The sequence below is a fragment of the Trichogramma pretiosum genome, unplaced genomic scaffold, assembly GCF_000599845.2.
Source record: "Trichogramma pretiosum strain Unisexual culture from Peru unplaced genomic scaffold, Tpre_2.0 scaffold46, whole genome shotgun sequence".
NCBI classification, from domain to species: domain Eukaryota; kingdom Metazoa; phylum Arthropoda; class Insecta; order Hymenoptera; family Trichogrammatidae; genus Trichogramma; species Trichogramma pretiosum.
This window is the reverse complement of record NW_019641609.1, coordinates 173,531-191,899: the sequence shown is the minus strand read 5'-3', so window position 1 is coordinate 191,899 and position 18,369 is coordinate 173,531. Positions and strand designations below refer to the sequence as shown.

The window sequence follows — 18,369 nt, the reverse complement described above, 5'->3', positions numbered from 1 at the left end:
TTATTTTATATATTTTGTGTCGAGAACAAGATTCTCTCTTTTTTTTTTTTGAAAAATAATAATATTACATATAGAATATATATCATTAGGCTTTGTAAGTTTTCATCTTTCACTTTTTTGTTTAAATTTGTACAATACATTGTACACTTGGTTTATAATATTTTCCTTTTTGTATTATGCGTTTCGTGAGATTGTAAAAATTGATTCGTTCATTTTTTGTATGTTTGTTCGTCGGTACGCGCGACGCGTATGAGGCTTGACAGATTTACGCTAATAACGTCGATATACAGACTACACGAAAAATCACAGAGACTACGTTTGTATAATTATGCGTGTATGTGTGTACGTATTGTATAACCACGATATAATGTACAACTGTGCAATTGATTAATCTATCAATCTATGCGCAAATCGGAGATCGATAATAATTTCTTTAAGTGTGTGTTTTTCGTTTACATTATACCAATAGAACAGTCTATTTTTATAATATAATAATATGTCTAACCGTTACTACAAGCTACTATACGTTGTACTGACCTTACAAAAATTAACACGTGCGCAAAGTATTAACAATGAATAAAATCTTACAGGTTTATTTCTTCTTCCTTAAATTTTTTTTTATATATAATAAGCAAAGATAAACGAAAAATAGTCAAGTTTCGTTTTAGGTATATAATATATATTTTACAATAAAAAATAAAGGTACTTTTATCGAACGGTGATTGTATATAATTTCATTGTATAATATATCATTTATAAATTTCGTCCCTACGATGCTAGAGTTCTTAAAATGTAAGCACAGCACTGGAGCATATTAGAGAAGCGCGACGACGACGACCGTTGTTGCGTCGATCGTCGATACAGGCATTTCCGTTTTAAATGCGTTTTTATTTACGAGTTATTTTTAAAAGCAGCAAAAAATCGACGGCGCGAGTGAGATAGAAATAAAGAAAGACAGAGAGAAGGAGCTGTGTGTTATGTGTGTATATGTGTAACGAAGGCGCGTATATTTAATATGTACACGGTTTAATAACGTCGATAGAAAATGAAATGAAGCGTCAATAATTGCAGCAGCGAGCTGCGGAGAGAGAGAGAGCGTATAAGAAGGGAAATGGCTCGTTTTGTCGCTGTGTATGGAGATGCGCCTCTTTCTCTTCTCCTCCTCACTTGCTCTTCTTTTTCTTGGCCAGCTGCGCCTGCTTGATCTCGCCCAGCTTCTTCGCCGAGAGCACCAGCAGAATCGCGTTGATGATGTACGTGGTGACGCACACGAGGCACACGTCCTTGAGCAGATACAGCACATAGGCGAGATAGATGGAGAAACTGTTCGCGAGCACGGTGGCCGCCAGCATGAGCAGCGTGTTCCAGTAGTGATTGAACAGGCCTGCGTAGACATAGGGGTAAAATCATCAACTCGAGCCGGTTCGATTCATGTATATCTTTATGATGATATACTTACTGAGCGAGGCAACGATCGTGTAGAAGACGATGCCGAATATGCTGTTGGGCAGGTAAAACGACGAGTCCTTGGGAATCAGGCCGAATCCCTTGCCGAACCTTCGAAAATTCCATAATTGTCATACTTGAATTTCTTGTTTGAACACGAGAGAACTCGTGTTTTGTTTTTGCTTCGATAAGATAACTTTTAATAGATACATAAGTAAGTATGATCCATTACTCATCGCGCGAAAAATATGAGCTTCGGACGAACTTCTGAATTTTCTTTCGTTAGCTGAAGTTGTCATTGAAAAATTGAATAAAAAACATATAAAATCTGCTCTCTCTTGGCCTCTCTCGTCGGCGACCCGATATATTGTGTATAGATATCAAACATTTCAAAATAAACCCGCGCGCGGGAGTTTATTATACATTTAATAATACGCGTTTTTTTACACTCTCTCGTGGCTCGAAACGCGAGAGAGATTAATGCGGATTATTTTTATGAGCGACCAGAGAGAGAAAAAGATACGAAAATAAAACGGATAAAAGGCCGATTCGTGTGCGAGCGTCCGAGTGTGTTGTTTTTTTTTGCGCGCGCGCGGGGCAAGCAACGAAAATATTTCATCGATAAGATTACAAGCTGCGGCTCTTAATGAACATTGATACATACATCAAGTTGATTGAATTTTTGCGCTCGTATGTAAGGCGAAAATTTGACCAGTTCCATCCGAGTCACGTATCACAGAAAAATTCCAAAATCAAGAACGTTCGAGTTCTTCGTCTCGAGCAACGAAGCCGGGTGTGGGTGATTTTTCGAACGCGAAGCGCGCGTCAAACAATGCAACATTAATGAACTCCGAGTGCGCAAGCAAGCGGAGGATGATCGTGTACCGTACGGCCGCACAGGAGGCCAAGAGCAAAGAGGTGCATTATACATTAAGAGAGACGCGCGGGCCGTGAGGGAGAGAGAGAGAGAGACAGCCGCGATCGATTTTCCTATGTACCTACGTGGTGCACTCGCGAATCGACGTTGGGTAACCTTGATTGCGAGCTTGCGTGTTATAGCATAGGCGCTCGATTATGCATGACACGGAGAGCGAGAAAAAAAAAGAAGCCGAGCGATCGATCGATCTGTTGTTTTCTCGCTTGGCGCTTGGAAAACAAAGGGGGGATCCTCGCGCGGGCCCATCGTCGATGCATCTCGCTCGATGTACACAACAACATAAGTGTATATTATGACAGCGCACGAACGACATAAGAAGACTCACTCGGACATGAAGGCCTTGGTGCAGCTGAAGTGCTCGCTGATGTCGCAGAGCGGCTGATAGTCGTCGTCCTTCTCCTTGTTCGTCTCGACCAAGTAGGCGTAATAGGACACGGCGACCCCGTGCAAGCACAGCCCTAGCAGAGCGGCGTCGAGCCGCTGCAGTTTGTACGTCGCCATTTATATTATATCACCAAACAACAATTAATGTACTCGATCGAATAATATATCCAGTAGTGTAGTGGTACTATACGAGCGCGCTCCACTGACACTGACTGCTGCTGCTAATGCTACTGCTGCTGTGCACTCGACTGGCGTCCAGGCGCGCACTTGTTATTGTTGTTGTCGTCGACTCGTCGTCGTTCCTCCTTCGCTTCTCTCTCTCTCTCTCTCTCTCTCTTTCTCGCTCTTCCCCGACCCTTTATCGCTCGCTAGTCGCTTCGACACAGTCGCACACGCACACACCTATATGTACTACGGGCAATGCACAGTGCACAACACACACGAAACAAGCTCGATACACTCTTGCGTCAATTGTTACGGCGCCTACAGCTGCTGTTGCTGCTGCACCATAAGGGGCTCGCGGGGACGTCAAGTTTGGGAGGGAGATATATCTCTGCGCAAACTCCGCCCGAACACGCACGCAAGTTTTCGATATCGAAAAGTCGCGAATTATAAATATATATCGATGCGCTTGGAATTCAGTTTTGTCCTGCTGCGATCCGCCGATATATCGTAACTGTTGCTCGCAGCTCTGCGCGCAAGCTCTTGCCTCGTCGAGCGACAACTAGCGAATAAAAGCTCCGATCGGGAACCGGCGCTTTATTACTTGACTCGCAATCGTCTCGGAAATTCTTTGAGGATAGAAAGGTTCTTGACCCCCTGCGCGCTTTTAATAATTATATATCATTAAAGAGGAAAAAAAATGATCGATCAGGTTTCGCGGGGCTATTTTACAACTACGGGCCGTGCGTGACCGTTGCCACGCCGGCGGAGCAGCACATTATAATGTCTTGAACTTCTGCCAGAAGCTATTTGACTAATGACTTTTTACATTTAGCCGTTCGCCAAGACGTATACTACATTAAGCCATATCATTCATTCAATTTTCAAACTCTGATGATGGACAGAATTTCAAAATGAGCTCGACAAAGAATTATCACTATATAATACATTACTTTATTACTCATTATATGGTATTTATTAATATTAAGGTTTTATAATTATAAAAAAATACTTTTGCCTAAAATTACAAAAATGAAAAACACTGACTCAGAGAGAAAATTAAACATTCAAAAAAGTCAAAATTGTACAACCAATGGACTTGCATAAATTTATCTCAGTTTGTGAGTTGATTTTTCAGAGAATCCATTCAACAACATTGATTCGCCTCAATAAACGATGTTTCATTTTTTCTCAAAAACCAGCGAGCTCTTGTCTAACTAATGAAAATCATGATATTTGCTCAAGAGCTGTTCACATTTCGTTTACATCTTATCTCGATACAAACATAAAGAGTCTTTAGATTCAAATGATTTAGTATTAAACTAAAAATGTTCTTTAATTCAGCCTTTCACATAATTTGACAAGTTGTCTTGATCTGGAATAGATTCATGCAGAGGAAGAAGTACCAAGTATAAATCTTGTAGGAAACTGCCAGTTGTTTGCAGCAAATTGATATCTTTACATAAAATTACCATTTATTCTTGTTGCGCCATTGCTCTAGCTTGAGCCCTCACTCGTTTCTCATACTCTAAACGATTTTGGCTACAACAATTATAATTTCATTAGTTTACAATTCATTGGATAAGTTTTAAATTAAATGATCAAAATAAGTATGATTTACTTACCAGTAAATTGTGTATGCTTCTGCTTGAGCAGGATCTTTTACATTTGGTTCATTTAGGAGGTCTTGGATACCAAGTAAAATTTGTTTAATCGTGATGGCAGGCCTCCAGTCTTTTTCTTCATCCAGCAGCGACAAACAAACAGTGCCTGATGGGTAAACATTGGGATGGAAAAGAGGTGGTTCAAATTTACATTTTGGTGGAGTGGAAGGATAATCATCTTTGAAGATCATTCGTAATTTGTACAAGCCACCTTCCCATGGAGTCTACAAGCAAATAAGAAAAATGTATATTTGACAATCAATTATCATCTTATTTAAAACTTACGGATTTTTTGCCAGGTATCGCACATTCCCAGCTCATCAGATTCAGCGTACCGTCTGGATTTTTCATTGGTCGTGCGACAAATCCCTGAAAAATACATGATAGACTAAATGAATATTGTTACACCTTTATAGTTCAAGGTTGTTAAAAGAATGCCAGTTATAAATAGAAAATCTAGGTCTATGGAATTATCTAGATAATACCTTATTATGCATGTAACTATTTAAATATTTTGCGAGATGATCATCTGATAGATCATGTTATCTATGAAGATAACCACGTTAAAAAGGTTCAGTCGCGAGTAGAAAGATCTGGAACGCTCAGTCCAAAACAAATGGTCAAGAAGGACTACATGCCAGAATTATATTGAATAGTAAAAGCTATTGTAAATGCGGATTTGGCTAGTATTGTTAGTTGACAATAATAAGTACTCGTTCTCTAATTCATTTGAGTTATAGGTTAATCACAACCGAATGACCGCGAATGCAGGCGGGTTGCGTTTTAAGCAGAACGCCACCTAAAGCGCATTTTGTTGACAATCGAAAAGGTCTTCCCGCTATGGAACGTTAATCACTCGCGAACGATAAACAATGCCATTCATGGAAAAGAGAACGAGTCGCGATCGTATAATACGTCAGGCAACAAGACAAAGATTCGACGTACACATAACCTCAAAAAACTATATATATGCAATTCTCACTCGTTGGGGACACCGAGCTGTGCAAGAAGCGTGGACTTGAGACAAAAAAACTGAAAAAATGGGACACTTACGAAGGGATGGTCTTTTCTCCAAGCCTTGCGCTCCTCGGCTAATCTTGCCATTGCAATACCCGACATCCTGAGCGATTGTCTGTTAGCTTACTGCAAATAGAAATAAAAAAATTGCAAAATTGAATCGTTGCTATGCCGTGGTGAGCAGTCACGCCGACGTATGCTGCTGCTGCTATGTGTGTACAATATATATAATATAAGTCGCGAGGCCGTTGGTGCGTGTACTGTAGCAGGCAGCGGCGCCAAATTTTTCGTATGTGTGTGTTTGTGTGTGTGTGTATCGACACATACGCACACATCAGCTTCTTGGCACTGTGCGATGTGCGACAATGTGCGCGCTTGCTACTGCTGTATTGTAGCCGCTGCTTCGAGACACACGCGGCCTACCTATTGTCGACAAAAAACCTTATCAATTTAGGTACCTTTTGCTATATCGATGTAACGGGGCTCTACCACTGTCGTAGAGTCGTGTTGAATTCTTTCGCTTGTACTGAACTGTGCGTGGGCGTGCGAACGGTCACGGGAAAAAGCGCCGCAGGTCGTCGTCGTCGTGGTCCAAATGTCCAATAAAATGCGAAGCCCAAAAAGTCCGCGCTCTTGTCGTAAATCCGTGCGTGTTGTATTGTATGCGTTTTAGCAACAGCACCGATGCCGTGTCGACTGCTCCTTGTCATATATCGAACTCGCTACGAGCCGTTAGATCGCGTCCTCTCGCTCTCTCGCTTGGCCGCGGGATTTCTACTTTCTCTACGAGTTTGACTCGACCGAGGCAGCAACTCAACTACTTCTCGTTTTTATTGTTATTATTGTGATTATTATTGCGTGCAGTTCAGGTCACTTCCGGTGAGCGTCCAGCTGCCTGTCCGCTAGATAAGATGAGGCGTAACCCGACATAACCTCCAAACTTGGATTATTTTTGTCCTTTACGTTGATCGTTTTTGCTGCTCATTTTTCGAAATAGTGTTGGGCATTTAATTATTTACGTTCAATGAAATCGACTGTTTAAATTTAAAGAACTTGTACCGCTCTATCGTCCCGTAAATAGAACAATAAAAATTTCAAAAATGATCTGATCATCTTATCAAATCGTGTCCATAGATAAATCATCTAGATGACCATTGCGAATTCTTGCTAAAAAATTACACAATGACATGAAAATTTTTATTCTTTTCTTCTAACCACTGAATAATTTTGCATTCTTTAATTGTCAGCAAGTACTTGAAAAACTTTAACTAAAAAATTTTCGACACCGGAATCGAGGATTATCTTGAAAATAGCCGTTACAACGGTCATCTACAAGATACATTCAAGACGCCCCCACAAGTGGATTTTAAAATTTTCATTTGTTCCCTCGATCTTTAACCGGACCATTTAATACAGAGAATCCATACGATGCTTTCCGGAGAAAGTTTTTATAATAGCGCGGCAGATGTTCGGGCGGCTCACGGACCATGCAGTCTTGAATTCACTTTCTTTTGATTAAAAATATCTTATTTTTCTAAGAGTATTTGTTTGGTATTCGAAGTAGCGTTTGAATTTTTGAGTTTTTAGTCCTTTCCGTAATCGCTATCATCGATTCTTAAAAAAATAAATAAATCTGCGCGCCAAAAAAATGCGAAAGAGAACAGCTACATTACCAACGATCGCGTACGTACACGTATACGTCTGAGACTTTTTTATTGCAACACAACCGTGCTCCGAAAGACGCGCAAATAATCCACGCGATGTTGACGCCCCCCGCCAGTGGGCCGTCGCGCCGAGCGCCAGACACCGAGCACGCGAAACGAGAGTAAAAAGCGCCGCCGCCGAGCTGCTGCTGCCTCGAGACCGAGGCAGTGTTTCGCAGCCTAGTGTGTGCTTGTAATAGCATCATATTCGCACCCATGCAGAAAAGCGGGCGCCGCTGCAACTGGTCAGTTGCGGACTCGCTGCAGCAACAGCAGAAGCTGCGTTGAAAAAAAAATAGAAAAGGTGTTTAACAGTCGAACTCGAGCGCTCGAATTGTCAAGACTGTGATCGGTTTTCATACATTATAAGCGTGAAACAATTGCCACTGTGCTGCTGTGTTGCTGCTGCTGTTTCATGCTGCAGCTGAGTGTCTAAATAGCTCCAAACGCTATTCAAACGCGCATCAATTTTCTCAGCTGCTGCTTGATCCTCGCCTGATCTGCTGCTAGCATACAGTGCGTTCTCCTCCCTCTACCGTTATCTGCCAGCTGCTCTCTCGTGTTCAGTGTTGCTGCTGCCTGCCTGCCCTCTTCTGACAAACGCCCCTGCTGTGGTCGTCTGGTATTGTATACGCAGGATGCAGCAGCAGTGAGCCTCGTCGTAAGACCGAAACAGTCTGCGATCGGTGCCCCGAGACAGCTAGCCTATCTCCATATATCCGCGCACGGAGCAGGCATCATGACAAGACCGACGTTTACGACCACAAAGCATCATCGTCGTCGTTGTACTACTACTACGTGCGTAGTCGAGCGTCGTGATTCTCTCATCGATCAGCGCCCGTTATAGCGCCGATATATATTTCGCATACATGCGCCTTGTTACTAACTTATAAGTGTTTGTTGAGAAAAAAATCTCCGTTTTATACGTTCAGTGCCGTGCGTTTTGTATATCTTCATGTTTTTTTGTGCAACGAATGCAAGTAGTGCTCGCAGTAGAAGAAGGGAGAAGATGAACTGAAGAGGAAGAGGCGAGGAAAAAAAGAAGAAGCAACGAGTCGAGGTAACTATACACCTCGGTGTACGCTACTTATCGAGTTTGTATGCAGCTGATGCTTCTGTTTTTTTTTGTTTTTTTTTTGGCCCATGAAGCTCGGCTAAAAGAAAGGAGATTCGGTTACACGCCGTGCTCTTTGCCCAATGCTCTTTCTCCAGGCACTATCTCAGTGAATTTTATATACTACAGTTTTCAGTAGCCACTTTGCCACTGAGATTGTTGCAGGAAGTTCATGGTTACATAGTTGCTTTTGCTCAAGGGCTATGATTCACTCTCGTTGACAATTGAATTCACTGGTCGTTGCCTATTTTATCAATGACTTCAACCTTGCGTGATGTAATAGAAATTATGACCAATTAGTAGGAATTTTTCTACTTCTTGGACGCGTACAACTGTCACTGTTTTCATATGCATCACTTTACTCTTATCTTTTATGTACTGGCTATTAACACCTTGTTTCTACGCAATGTATTAGCTTTAGTTTTCATAGCTTGTTTATGTACATACAATAATTTGACAGAATATTGATTTTTCAAGCTTTACTGTGCCTTATCACAGTACACAATTTTCAATCAAAATCAAAGCTTGTCGTATTAATTTTCTTATTGAGTTTAAGTGGTCTCTGATATCAGAGACGTACCAGTATTATCTCCTCTAATCTGCTTTTCTAATTATCTCTATACGGATTGAATACGAACCAGTTACCACCTATAAAATATAATCCTCAATCGCACAGGCAATAGAATAAACTTGAAATTAGCTTTTTTGCCTTGAACAATCATCGATACACAATGTGTTATATTGAATTACCTGCGAGGCACTGGATGTTGGCATTCTTCATAGATTCTCTGTGCTGCTGCTGCAGCAGCAGTGACCTTCGCTCAATACAGTTTTTATCCTCTACACGCATCTAAGCCTTTTTTCCTCTTGTGCAGCTAGCTCTGGCACACACATCTACATATTATGTATAGCTGGAGCGCGGCGTTTTGTTGAATGCAGGCTTTTTATGATAATTATGAAGATCAGTGCGCTCTGTGCGCGCTTCATATATGTGCATACATATACCTATATATATAATGCACCAGTGTCGCTCTGCTTGTTTTCAATCCTTGGCACGCATGTATATATAATAACATTGTACACGCGTCGAATGTTTTATAAAGTAATGGTACGTATATATACGTAGACACGCGCGTGTGCGTGCAGCATGTGTCATCTCTCGCGCGCGCGCGACGACGACGTTTTTTTCTCTCTTAAATTTATACATATCGTACACGCGTACTTTCGAGTTGAGAAAGTTTCGCGTCAAATTTAATGAGAAAACGTTTTGTTGTTGCACACGCGTGCCGTATGTATATACCGGTAGCGGAGTGCAGAGCCTGGTGATACGCGCTTTTTTGCCCGCGCCGAGCACGGATGTTTTATGTTTATTATAACGATATAATAACGAACGAACGACGACGGCGGCCGCGACAATTGTCTCGATTCATATAATGTATGTGTAGCATATAAAACGCACACGTACGTACATACGCGCAGGAGCGGAATTTTTCTCTTCGCGCTCTCGTTCCCTCGGCACCTTGTAATATGCTTATTACGCGCATTGTCTTCCTCGCTCGCTTTCGAGCTCCGTAAAGCAGCAGCAGAAAAGTGAATGATATTCGGGTTTTTTTATTTTTTTTTTTTTTTCAAGAACTATTTTATATCTACTCGCGAAATGTATTGGCAAACAACAGGCCAAAGAACGCACGCAGATGTGCCGCGAAGAGAAAACACGTTGCTCAACGCGCACCGCAGCTCGTTTTAAAGCGCCATGTCCTGAATCGCTCGCGGCTATACGACTGTCGCGTAGATTTTCCATTTATATAAATCGAGTATACGTTTTATACGGCGGGGATCGTCTCGTTGCAATTGCGCAAATCATCCTCTCTCTCCCTCACTCACTTGTACTCTCGTTCAAGCGGTATATAATAATAGATAAACCTCGCCGATCGTGTACGTCTATTATTCAATTTCCTGTCCTAGGTGTTTATGACCTATTCTTATATTATATTCGCCGATTCGCTCTTTTGATACTCATATACTTCTTATGCTCTCGGCGCGCAGAAATCGACTGCATTCATCGTCAGCGTCGGCATCGGCATCGTTCTTCAAAGCGACACAATGGCCGAGGACGACAGCACCGAGTGGCTCCAAGATCTGCTGAGCGACGTCCAGCTGTCGCAGTTCTTCACCCGTATCAGGGACGATCTGCAGGTGACCCGGATCCAGCACTTCGACTACGTGCAGCCCGAGGATCTGGAGAAGATCGGCATGGGCAAGCCCGGCGTGCGCCGACTGCTCGAGGCCGTGAAGAAGAAGCGCGCCGGCCAGTGGAAGAAGAACATCATCGAGCGCATCAGGCCCGACAAGAGTAAGACCAACAAGCGCGACTCGAAGAATTCCTCCACGAGCGGTAGCAGCAGCAACGGCGCTAAAAACCCCATGGCCCTGACGTGCCTCATCGCCGAGAAGGACGTGACGCTGTCGGTGAAGCTGGGCGACGGCAGCTTCGGTGTGGTGCGGCGCGGCGAGTGGAACTCGCCCATAACCGGCCGAACCCTGCCCGTGGCCGTCAAGGTGCTCAAGGCCGACGCTCTCATGCAGCCCAGCGTCATCGAGGATTTCGTCTCGGAGGTCCAGAGCATGCACAGCCTCGATCATCACAATCTCATCAGGTGAGTCGACGCCTGCGCTGTTGTTACGCAAGCGACTCGTTTTTTTTTCCTTACATTTTTCATCGATGAATAATTGATTAATTTTTTGTTCCGTTTTCAGATTATACGGAGTCGTGTTGTCGGCGCCTATGATGATGGTGACCGAGCTGGCACCTCTGGGCTCGCTCATCGATTACCTGCGCAAGCAGTGCGGCAACATGTCCGTCCTCAAGCTCAGCGATTACGCGCTCCAAGTGGCCACCGGCATGGCCTACCTCGAGGACAAGCACATCCTGCATCGCGACCTGGCCTGCCGCAACATACTCCTCAGCAGCCTCGACAAGATCAAGATCTGCGACTTCGGCCTCATGCGCGCCCTCTCCAAGGAGGAGGACTGCTACGTCATGACGGAGCACAAGAAGGTGCCGTTCCCCTGGTGCGCCCCGGAGTCCCTGAAATCCCGACAGTTCAGTCACGCCTCGGACGTCTGGATGTTCGGCGTGTCCATCTGGGAGATGTTCACCTTCGGCGAGGAGCCCTGGCTGGGCCTCAACGGCTCGGAGATACTCAAGAAGATCGACCGCGAGGGCGAGCGGCTGCACGAGCCCGAGGCCAGCACGCCGGCCATGTTCCAGCTGATGATGCGCTGCTGGGCTCGCGAGCCCTGCGAGAGGCCGAGCTTCGCCGAGCTCAAGGAGGCCCTCACCAGCATGGTGCCGCCCGTCATGAAGGCCCTGAGCCGCTTCGAGGAGCCGGAGAGGCTGCAAATCGACCAAGGCGACCAGATCGCCATAATCGACGGTCGGCCCGAGCACTACTGGTGGAAGGGCCAGAATCAGCGCACCTATCACGTGGGCGTGTTCCCGCGCTGCCTCGTCGATCCCATGCGCAGGAAGCAGGCCGAGGACATCAGCCGACCGCTGGAGAACTCGTTCATTCACACGGGACACGGCGCCCCCTTCGGCAAGAGCTGGGGCAGTCCCATCTACATCGACGACGTGTACCTGAGAAATCCCATGGATCCGCCGGACGTGGTGGGATGCGTCGCCGACAGCGCACTGAAAATGGTGCCCGGGGTTCAGTCGCAGAGGCAGCGAAAACAGTACAACTATACGAAATTGCAGAATGACTTGCGCGGAAGCCCCGTCAAGGTGCCCAATGCGCCCGTGCAACGTAAGTTATCTCTGAGAGTGATGCTCGTCGAAAAGTCGCTGACACGGAATAATTTTTTTTTTCTTTTTTTTATTTTTTGTTTTAAGAACCATCTTTTGTGTCCCAAAAGAACGCAAACAATACTTATAAGAACATAATGATGACAATTGCAATCAATAAATTTCGGCAAGATAGAGTGCAAGGTCCATACAACTTGAACTTTTTTTTTCTTACTCTAACTATCGATCGATGTATTATTAGTCGTTCAACCAGAAAATTATTTTTTCAGTTCCAAGTAATCAAGAGGGCACGCTCATCGATCTATCTCCCGAAGAAATTGAATCGAGAAACAACGCGGCCTCTTCGAACAATCGTGAATTAGCCGCAGCCTACTGGTCGCAACAACCGCTCGATCCGCGAAGTTACGCCAACTGCCCAAACGACGCGTCGAACGATGCACCCGATCCATTCGATACCTCTCGCGTGTTTTCTAATATTCCACAGTCGAGGTACTACAGTCCCGTTTCGATGGATTTGCCGTCGAATACTGGCGCATACTACCAAGTTACACCCGATATGCCTGGGTCTCAGCTCACAGTACTGGTAAAGTATTCATTTTGTTTTACGAACTTGCCGTAAAAAGAAAAGGAAGAAGTTTAATTCGATTAATTTTTTAGCCGCTTCCGCAGCCAGTTGCACAACAATACGATAATCTACAAATGTCCCTACCGCCAGCTGTCAATATTCCATCGGAAATTCAAAAAGTTTTGAATCTCAACAAGGAATTGCGCAGTGAAAACACAAATCTGAACGTAAATCTGCCTGAAAGTAATGGATATGGGCATTATAACGACGTAGAAAAAAATAATACATTGCACGCGAATTCGCCGGTAATACACGATCAAGAGTGGCCCGACGATTTAACTCGGAACGATTTGGGAGCAGTGGCGCCGGTAGCGCCTGCAGCAGCAACGTATGCCAACGTTGTCAGTCGTAATTTGCACATGCAAGAAATGTCGACTCCACCACCTCCACCTACTCCACCTTCAATAACCCCAGAAGAGAGTCCGAAAAAATTACCTCTGATGAAGAATAACGTTGACGTAGTCCAAAGTATGAACGATCTGACGATTGCTACACCGCAGGAAAATTCGACGAAAAAACTAGACCCGGCGTTCCTCGCAGAACTAGAAAAACATTTGGGTGAAAAAGAAGCAAATAAAAATAGTAATGTTAATCACCGGACACCGCAACATGTCGCGACAGTTGCTATGGCTGCTGACAATACTGTAATACCGATGTTGAAACCACCTCCACCGTCAATTAAGCCCAAATCACCCAATACGGATTTGCAACAACAGCAACCGCAGCAGCAGCAAAATTTCAACTTTCCTCCTACTAAAGTGCAAAACACTTGGCAGCCACTTCAACCTTCGATAGTACAGCCTAAAAACAGCAATGTGCAATTAAGACCAAGAAGTCAAGGGAGTGACGAGCGGCACTCAGAGCCTAACAGCCTCGATACAGTTTCCCTGCAGCAATTTCCAAGTTTGCCAACTGCCACCACTATGAGAAGTACTACACCAAGCAATTCATCCGTTGTACCTAGACCAGCATCTATAGCCGGTTCAGTACTGAACGAGCAAGTTTACGCTGAGCTTAGACGTACGGTGCCTAATTTAGAACAGTTATCGCAAAACGAGTTCAACACATTGTACAATAAGGCAATCCGGGAAAACATTCTCAGTACTTATAGAGCCAACAGTACTGCCTTAGCTAGTGCAGCTTGTAACAGTATGGTTAGTATATCAAAAAAGAATCTTGAAGATTTAATTTTTATACGATAAATTTACTAAACGTATTTCTTTTGTTTAACTCTAGCATATGAAATCGAGCAGTACCATGAATCCATCTCAGTCGACTATGAATGCTGCCGCTGCAGCTTCGATCTTGCAACAGCAACAACGTCAAACTCTTCCTCGTGAATTTAGTCCTAGTCGTAAACAACCGCCGTCATATAACCCACCACCTCCTTTCTCACCGATGAAACCCATTCAAAATGGAACAGCTCATCAAAAAATTAATGTCGATCAAAATACAAATACTGGGAGTCTCATGAATTTCACCCCGACGAGGCCAGTTAATCAGTCGTCTCCGGTAACTAATTCGAATTTAGCTCGAAATCTATTGCCGCAGATGAACGATTCGAAACTCCAGCAGCATCAGCTGGTCCCAGCGCCTTCTACTTATCCAGGAGGAGCTAGTCCACCGCTTACCGGTGCTTCGCAGCAACTGGTGATGTCGCTTAATGACGAATTCCGAGCCAGCAAAGTAATGAAAGTACAACAAGAGGCACAGGATGCCTCGCAACAAGAAGCTTTGGCTGCTCTGCAAGCTACCGGATGGGATACTGCGGAAGCAGCTAGACAAATCGGCCGTGATAGATTGGCCAAAATTGAAACTCTTGTTAGGTAAGAATTTGATCTCTTTTTCATTGGAGAGTAATTTCGAGATTAAATTATAAATTTCACCTTTACAGGCTTGGACTTGCCACCAAACAGCAATGTGAATTAGCTTTAAAAAGAGCTAAATTTGACGTGGATCAAGCTGCATCTTTACTACTAGATCACGTCAGATAAATTGGCATGTTGTCAATATAAGTAACATTTATTTAAGATTAGATACAAAGACTTTGAAGTATAAATTAGGTAGTACAATTATATATGAGCGTGATATGCGCTATAAAAACGAAAAAATCACCAAATATATAGATGTAATGTCAAGCTCGAATCAAGCTCGAATATAATGATTGAACATATTAATGTTTAAAATAACTAAGAAAGCATAGGACTGGTCAAATGCTTGATTATAGACTTACTTTACTGCCTTAGTTTGCAAAAATTGTGTAAATAAAAAATTTCAAAATGTGAATTCGGAATCAAAGTTATTACTAGAAGAATATAACTTGATGAAAGTCGAATTCAAGAGCAAGTCAAATGAATCATTTTTTAAGATGCCTTTCCATTAAGACATGTTTCCTTGAAAGAATATTGAAGTAAACTAAAGTATTCTGTAACGCAAGTACTTAGACTAAACTGTTATGATAAACAAGTAATACACTCGAGAGTATTTGTTTTTCCAAATATTATTCATCACATCTGCAAATGATGCGGGTACAACGATTGATCAAAAAAGTTTATGACGATACTGTGATATGCCCTGCTATTATAGTTTCTACGAGTTATTATTTACCTATCTTTGCGTCTTTATTCAGTAACTTTGCTGTTGTATATTTTAAGCTTGTAAATAGTTCGTCGCTTGTAAAGCTTTTCTACAGTATGAGGTATTTAATTTATTATTATTATATAGCGATGATGCATATTTTCAGAGAAAAAGAATATATTTTAAGATATGTTATAAACTTTTACGAACAAAATCGTAGGCAAAAAAGCAGTTGATTAATCGCGTAAGAAATTGTTTTCTTAAATTTTTTGTCATTCGCATGCTCGTAATGCGATTTTTCATGTTCTGTGCGCAACTATTTGTTGTTTATATTTATTACCATAGACTGTATACTTACGATCAAAATTTTTGTAAATATTTTCGATAATTCAATACTCATTATCATTAATATTTTTGCTTGTCGTTTTTTTATAATTAGAAAACCATTATTAACATTGTGTAAAGTGTAAATAGCAATCCTAAGTTTATGTGTACATTCTCAGTCAATAGGCTGGCTGAAGTTATAATAAAACTCAAATGACACGTAATATGAGCACACATGTCTTGTTTTGTTTTCTCGAAACGCCTTTAAATAACTTTTAGAACTTTTTTCTTGTTTCTCATGCGAGTTTATTAGTGTTCAACAACTAACTTAGAAACGTAATCTTTAACCATCAAAATGAAGTCCTCGCATACTCATGAAGAGATTTTTTCGAGCTCGAGGATTAAAAATGACAGCTCCAAGATCTTGATAGCTTGATGATTCACTGGGACCAAGGTTTTTGGAACCAAAGTTGCCAAAACCCATAATTTCGTTTCTTCAAATCGTCGAAATCTTGTCTGGTGTAAAAATATAATACCAACACTATATAACAAACCAAGATGTATTGTTAGGTAGCCCAAAGTTTTAATTAAGACAAAATCATGATTTTTTGTACTTGTCAAGAAAAGCACGAACGCGTATGATTAGTTCATTGATGAAATACACGTTATTTACTGAAAAAAGTTTTAGTCATTTGTGTAAATATAATATTTACATTTTCTAAAACATTGATTATAATCGTACATGATATTATATGCAACTGCAAATGTCTTCACTTTCACACGTTTTGCGTGACGAGTTCTTTGCCTGTGCCCCAACTTTTTTTGGGACAAATATCTATTATATCGGCAAACTAGACAATTATAGCACCGGTCGGAAAGATTGTCTTTTGCGAACTTTCTTGACTTTTTTCTTTTTCTGATCGAATTCGATACAGGCTTAGATTTCATTTTTCTCTCGTGTTTGCGACATCTTTACGGAATTTGTGGACTAATTTTTGGTGCTAGATCAAACCGCTTTCAATTCTAAATGTCTGCTCGCACTTGTCGCATTGATAATCTTTGCGGCCTCTAAGGACTGATTTTTGGTGTCTAACCAAATTTTTTTGATCCCCAAATGTCTCTTCATTCTTATCGCATGAGAAATCTATGTGAATTTTGAGGAGTGACTTTTGGGAGTTGATCCAATATCTTAGACCATCGAATTTCTGCCCGCCTTTGTCGATTGCGTAATTTTCAAGACATCCGGTTACATCTTGATGCGTCTTTATAGATGCGAGATCAAGCTCGATTGGCGTCCAAATATCTTTTCGCACTTGTCACATTGATAATATTTGGGATCATCATGAACTTTCATTTGATTTTTAATCAATTTCGATTGTAAACGAAATTTCTTCTCACACTTGTCGCATGTGAAATCTTTTCGACCCTCGTGGACTATATTTATTAGCAAGAGTAAATTACATTTATGTCCGAATTTTTTTTTCCCGCGTGTCGCATGTGTGATCTTTGCGACCTCCATGTACTGTCCTTTGGTGGGTGAGCAAAGACGATTTTCGTCCAAATTTTTTCTCGCACTTGTCGCATTCGAAGTCTTTGCGATTACTGTGAACTATTTTTCGGTGTCTTATCATGCTTCTTTCATGTGAAAATGGCTTTTGACAAATATCACAAACTACCCCTGACTTTTTTTTAGTAATATCCATTTTGGTGCCTGAATTAACCGATAGATTTTTATATTAAATGCCACAGAAAATTAATAAATACAATTATCTTTGGGTATTATGTCTTGTATCGTTAAAGACAAAACTCATACTATAGTTTGTTTGGCTAGAAATATAATCAGTGTTATGTGATAATTTGATAGAAACATGCTGAAGAGGTACTGAAGTTTAAAATGTATCTATTTGTATATTTTCCGCATATTTTTGAACTGTGTCAATTTATATGTATGTAGCAATTATACATATTTTCAGACCAAAATTATAAGTTTTAAGATATTCAATATTATCAACTTTTAAGAACAAAATAGCTGTGCAGTAGCGTTAGACATTTTTTTCTTGAATCTTTCGTCACTCGCGTGCTCGCAATGCGATTTTACATGTTCTGTACGTAACTATTATATACTTTATTATTTACCTTTTTGATATCTAGGAAAAATTAATCAACATTTCATAAATAAGTTTATGCGTAAATTTTCAGTCAACAGACTGACGGAAATTAAAATACAAGTCAAATGACACGCCATTTCACTCGAGTGTTTTTTTTTCAAACTAGCATATACGTGAGCAAAGACATGGCGAAGGCGGACCACCGCCGTGTATACACAAACGCGTAGATCGTTGCATCTTCGCGTGTATACAATGGAGCTGGTGGCCTAACACTTGAAAAAGTCAAGCGACCTTTCTCAATAAGTAACAGCAGCAGCAGCAGCGCCCACGATCTTCCTCGCGGTTATTATTCCGAGAGCGAGAGGCTGGTAACGACCTTCCATTCGACGATGATGCCTCTCTATTCCACGCCGATGTGCATCTCTTCTCTCTTTCTCGAGGCGATATATGGCTTTTTATATGCTTTAAGCGTCAGTTGTATAAAGAGCCAGAGACGTGTC

The 18,369-nt window shown here is 41.9% G+C and overlaps 3 protein-coding genes across 5 annotated transcripts; 1 reads left to right on the top strand and 2 right to left on the bottom strand.

Moving 5' to 3' along the window:
• Positions 1–38: 38 nt before the first annotated feature.
• Positions 39–3,419, bottom strand: LOC106654656 (vitamin K epoxide reductase complex subunit 1). Its single transcript, XM_014374617.2, has 3 exons — positions 2,709–3,419; positions 1,460–1,557; positions 39–1,384 (listed from the first exon to the last, which is right to left on the bottom strand). Exons 1-3 carry the CDS (start codon positions 2,882–2,884, stop codon positions 1,164–1,166), a joined length of 495 nt encoding a protein of 164 aa, XP_014230103.1. The 5' UTR covers positions 2,885–3,419; the 3' UTR covers positions 39–1,163.
• An 820-nt stretch (positions 3,420–4,239) lies between these two features.
• On the bottom strand, positions 4,240–6,414 carry LOC106654657 (SUMO-conjugating enzyme UBC9-A). 2 transcript variants are annotated; one of them, XM_014374619.2, is made up of 5 exons: positions 6,069–6,414; positions 5,647–5,736; positions 4,879–4,962; positions 4,555–4,817; positions 4,240–4,471 (listed from the first exon to the last, which is right to left on the bottom strand). In XM_014374619.2, exons 2-5 carry the CDS (start codon positions 5,710–5,712, stop codon positions 4,405–4,407), a joined length of 480 nt encoding a protein of 159 aa, XP_014230105.1. In that variant the 5' UTR covers positions 5,713–5,736; positions 6,069–6,414; the 3' UTR covers positions 4,240–4,404. The 2 variants fall into 2 exon arrangements, with proteins under 2 accessions (XP_014230105.1, XP_014230104.1); XM_014374618.2 differs by lacking the exon at positions 6,069–6,414 and having other exon boundaries at positions 5,647–5,844.
• A 1,029-nt stretch (positions 6,415–7,443) lies between these two features.
• On the top strand, positions 7,444–15,202 carry LOC106654972 (activated CDC42 kinase 1). Of its 2 annotated transcripts, XM_014375149.2 has the most exons (8): positions 7,444–8,373; positions 10,474–11,084; positions 11,185–12,236; positions 12,323–12,418; positions 12,505–12,818; positions 12,893–14,014; positions 14,097–14,686; positions 14,755–15,202. In XM_014375149.2, the coding sequence occupies exons 2-8, from the start codon at positions 10,531–10,533 to the stop codon at positions 14,852–14,854; spliced, it is 3,828 nt and encodes a 1,275-aa protein (XP_014230635.1). In that variant the 5' UTR covers positions 7,444–8,373; positions 10,474–10,530; the 3' UTR covers positions 14,855–15,202. The 2 variants fall into 2 exon arrangements, with proteins under 2 accessions (XP_014230635.1, XP_014230636.1); XM_014375150.2 differs by lacking the exon at positions 12,323–12,418.
• Positions 15,203–18,369: the final 3,167 nt, after the last annotated feature.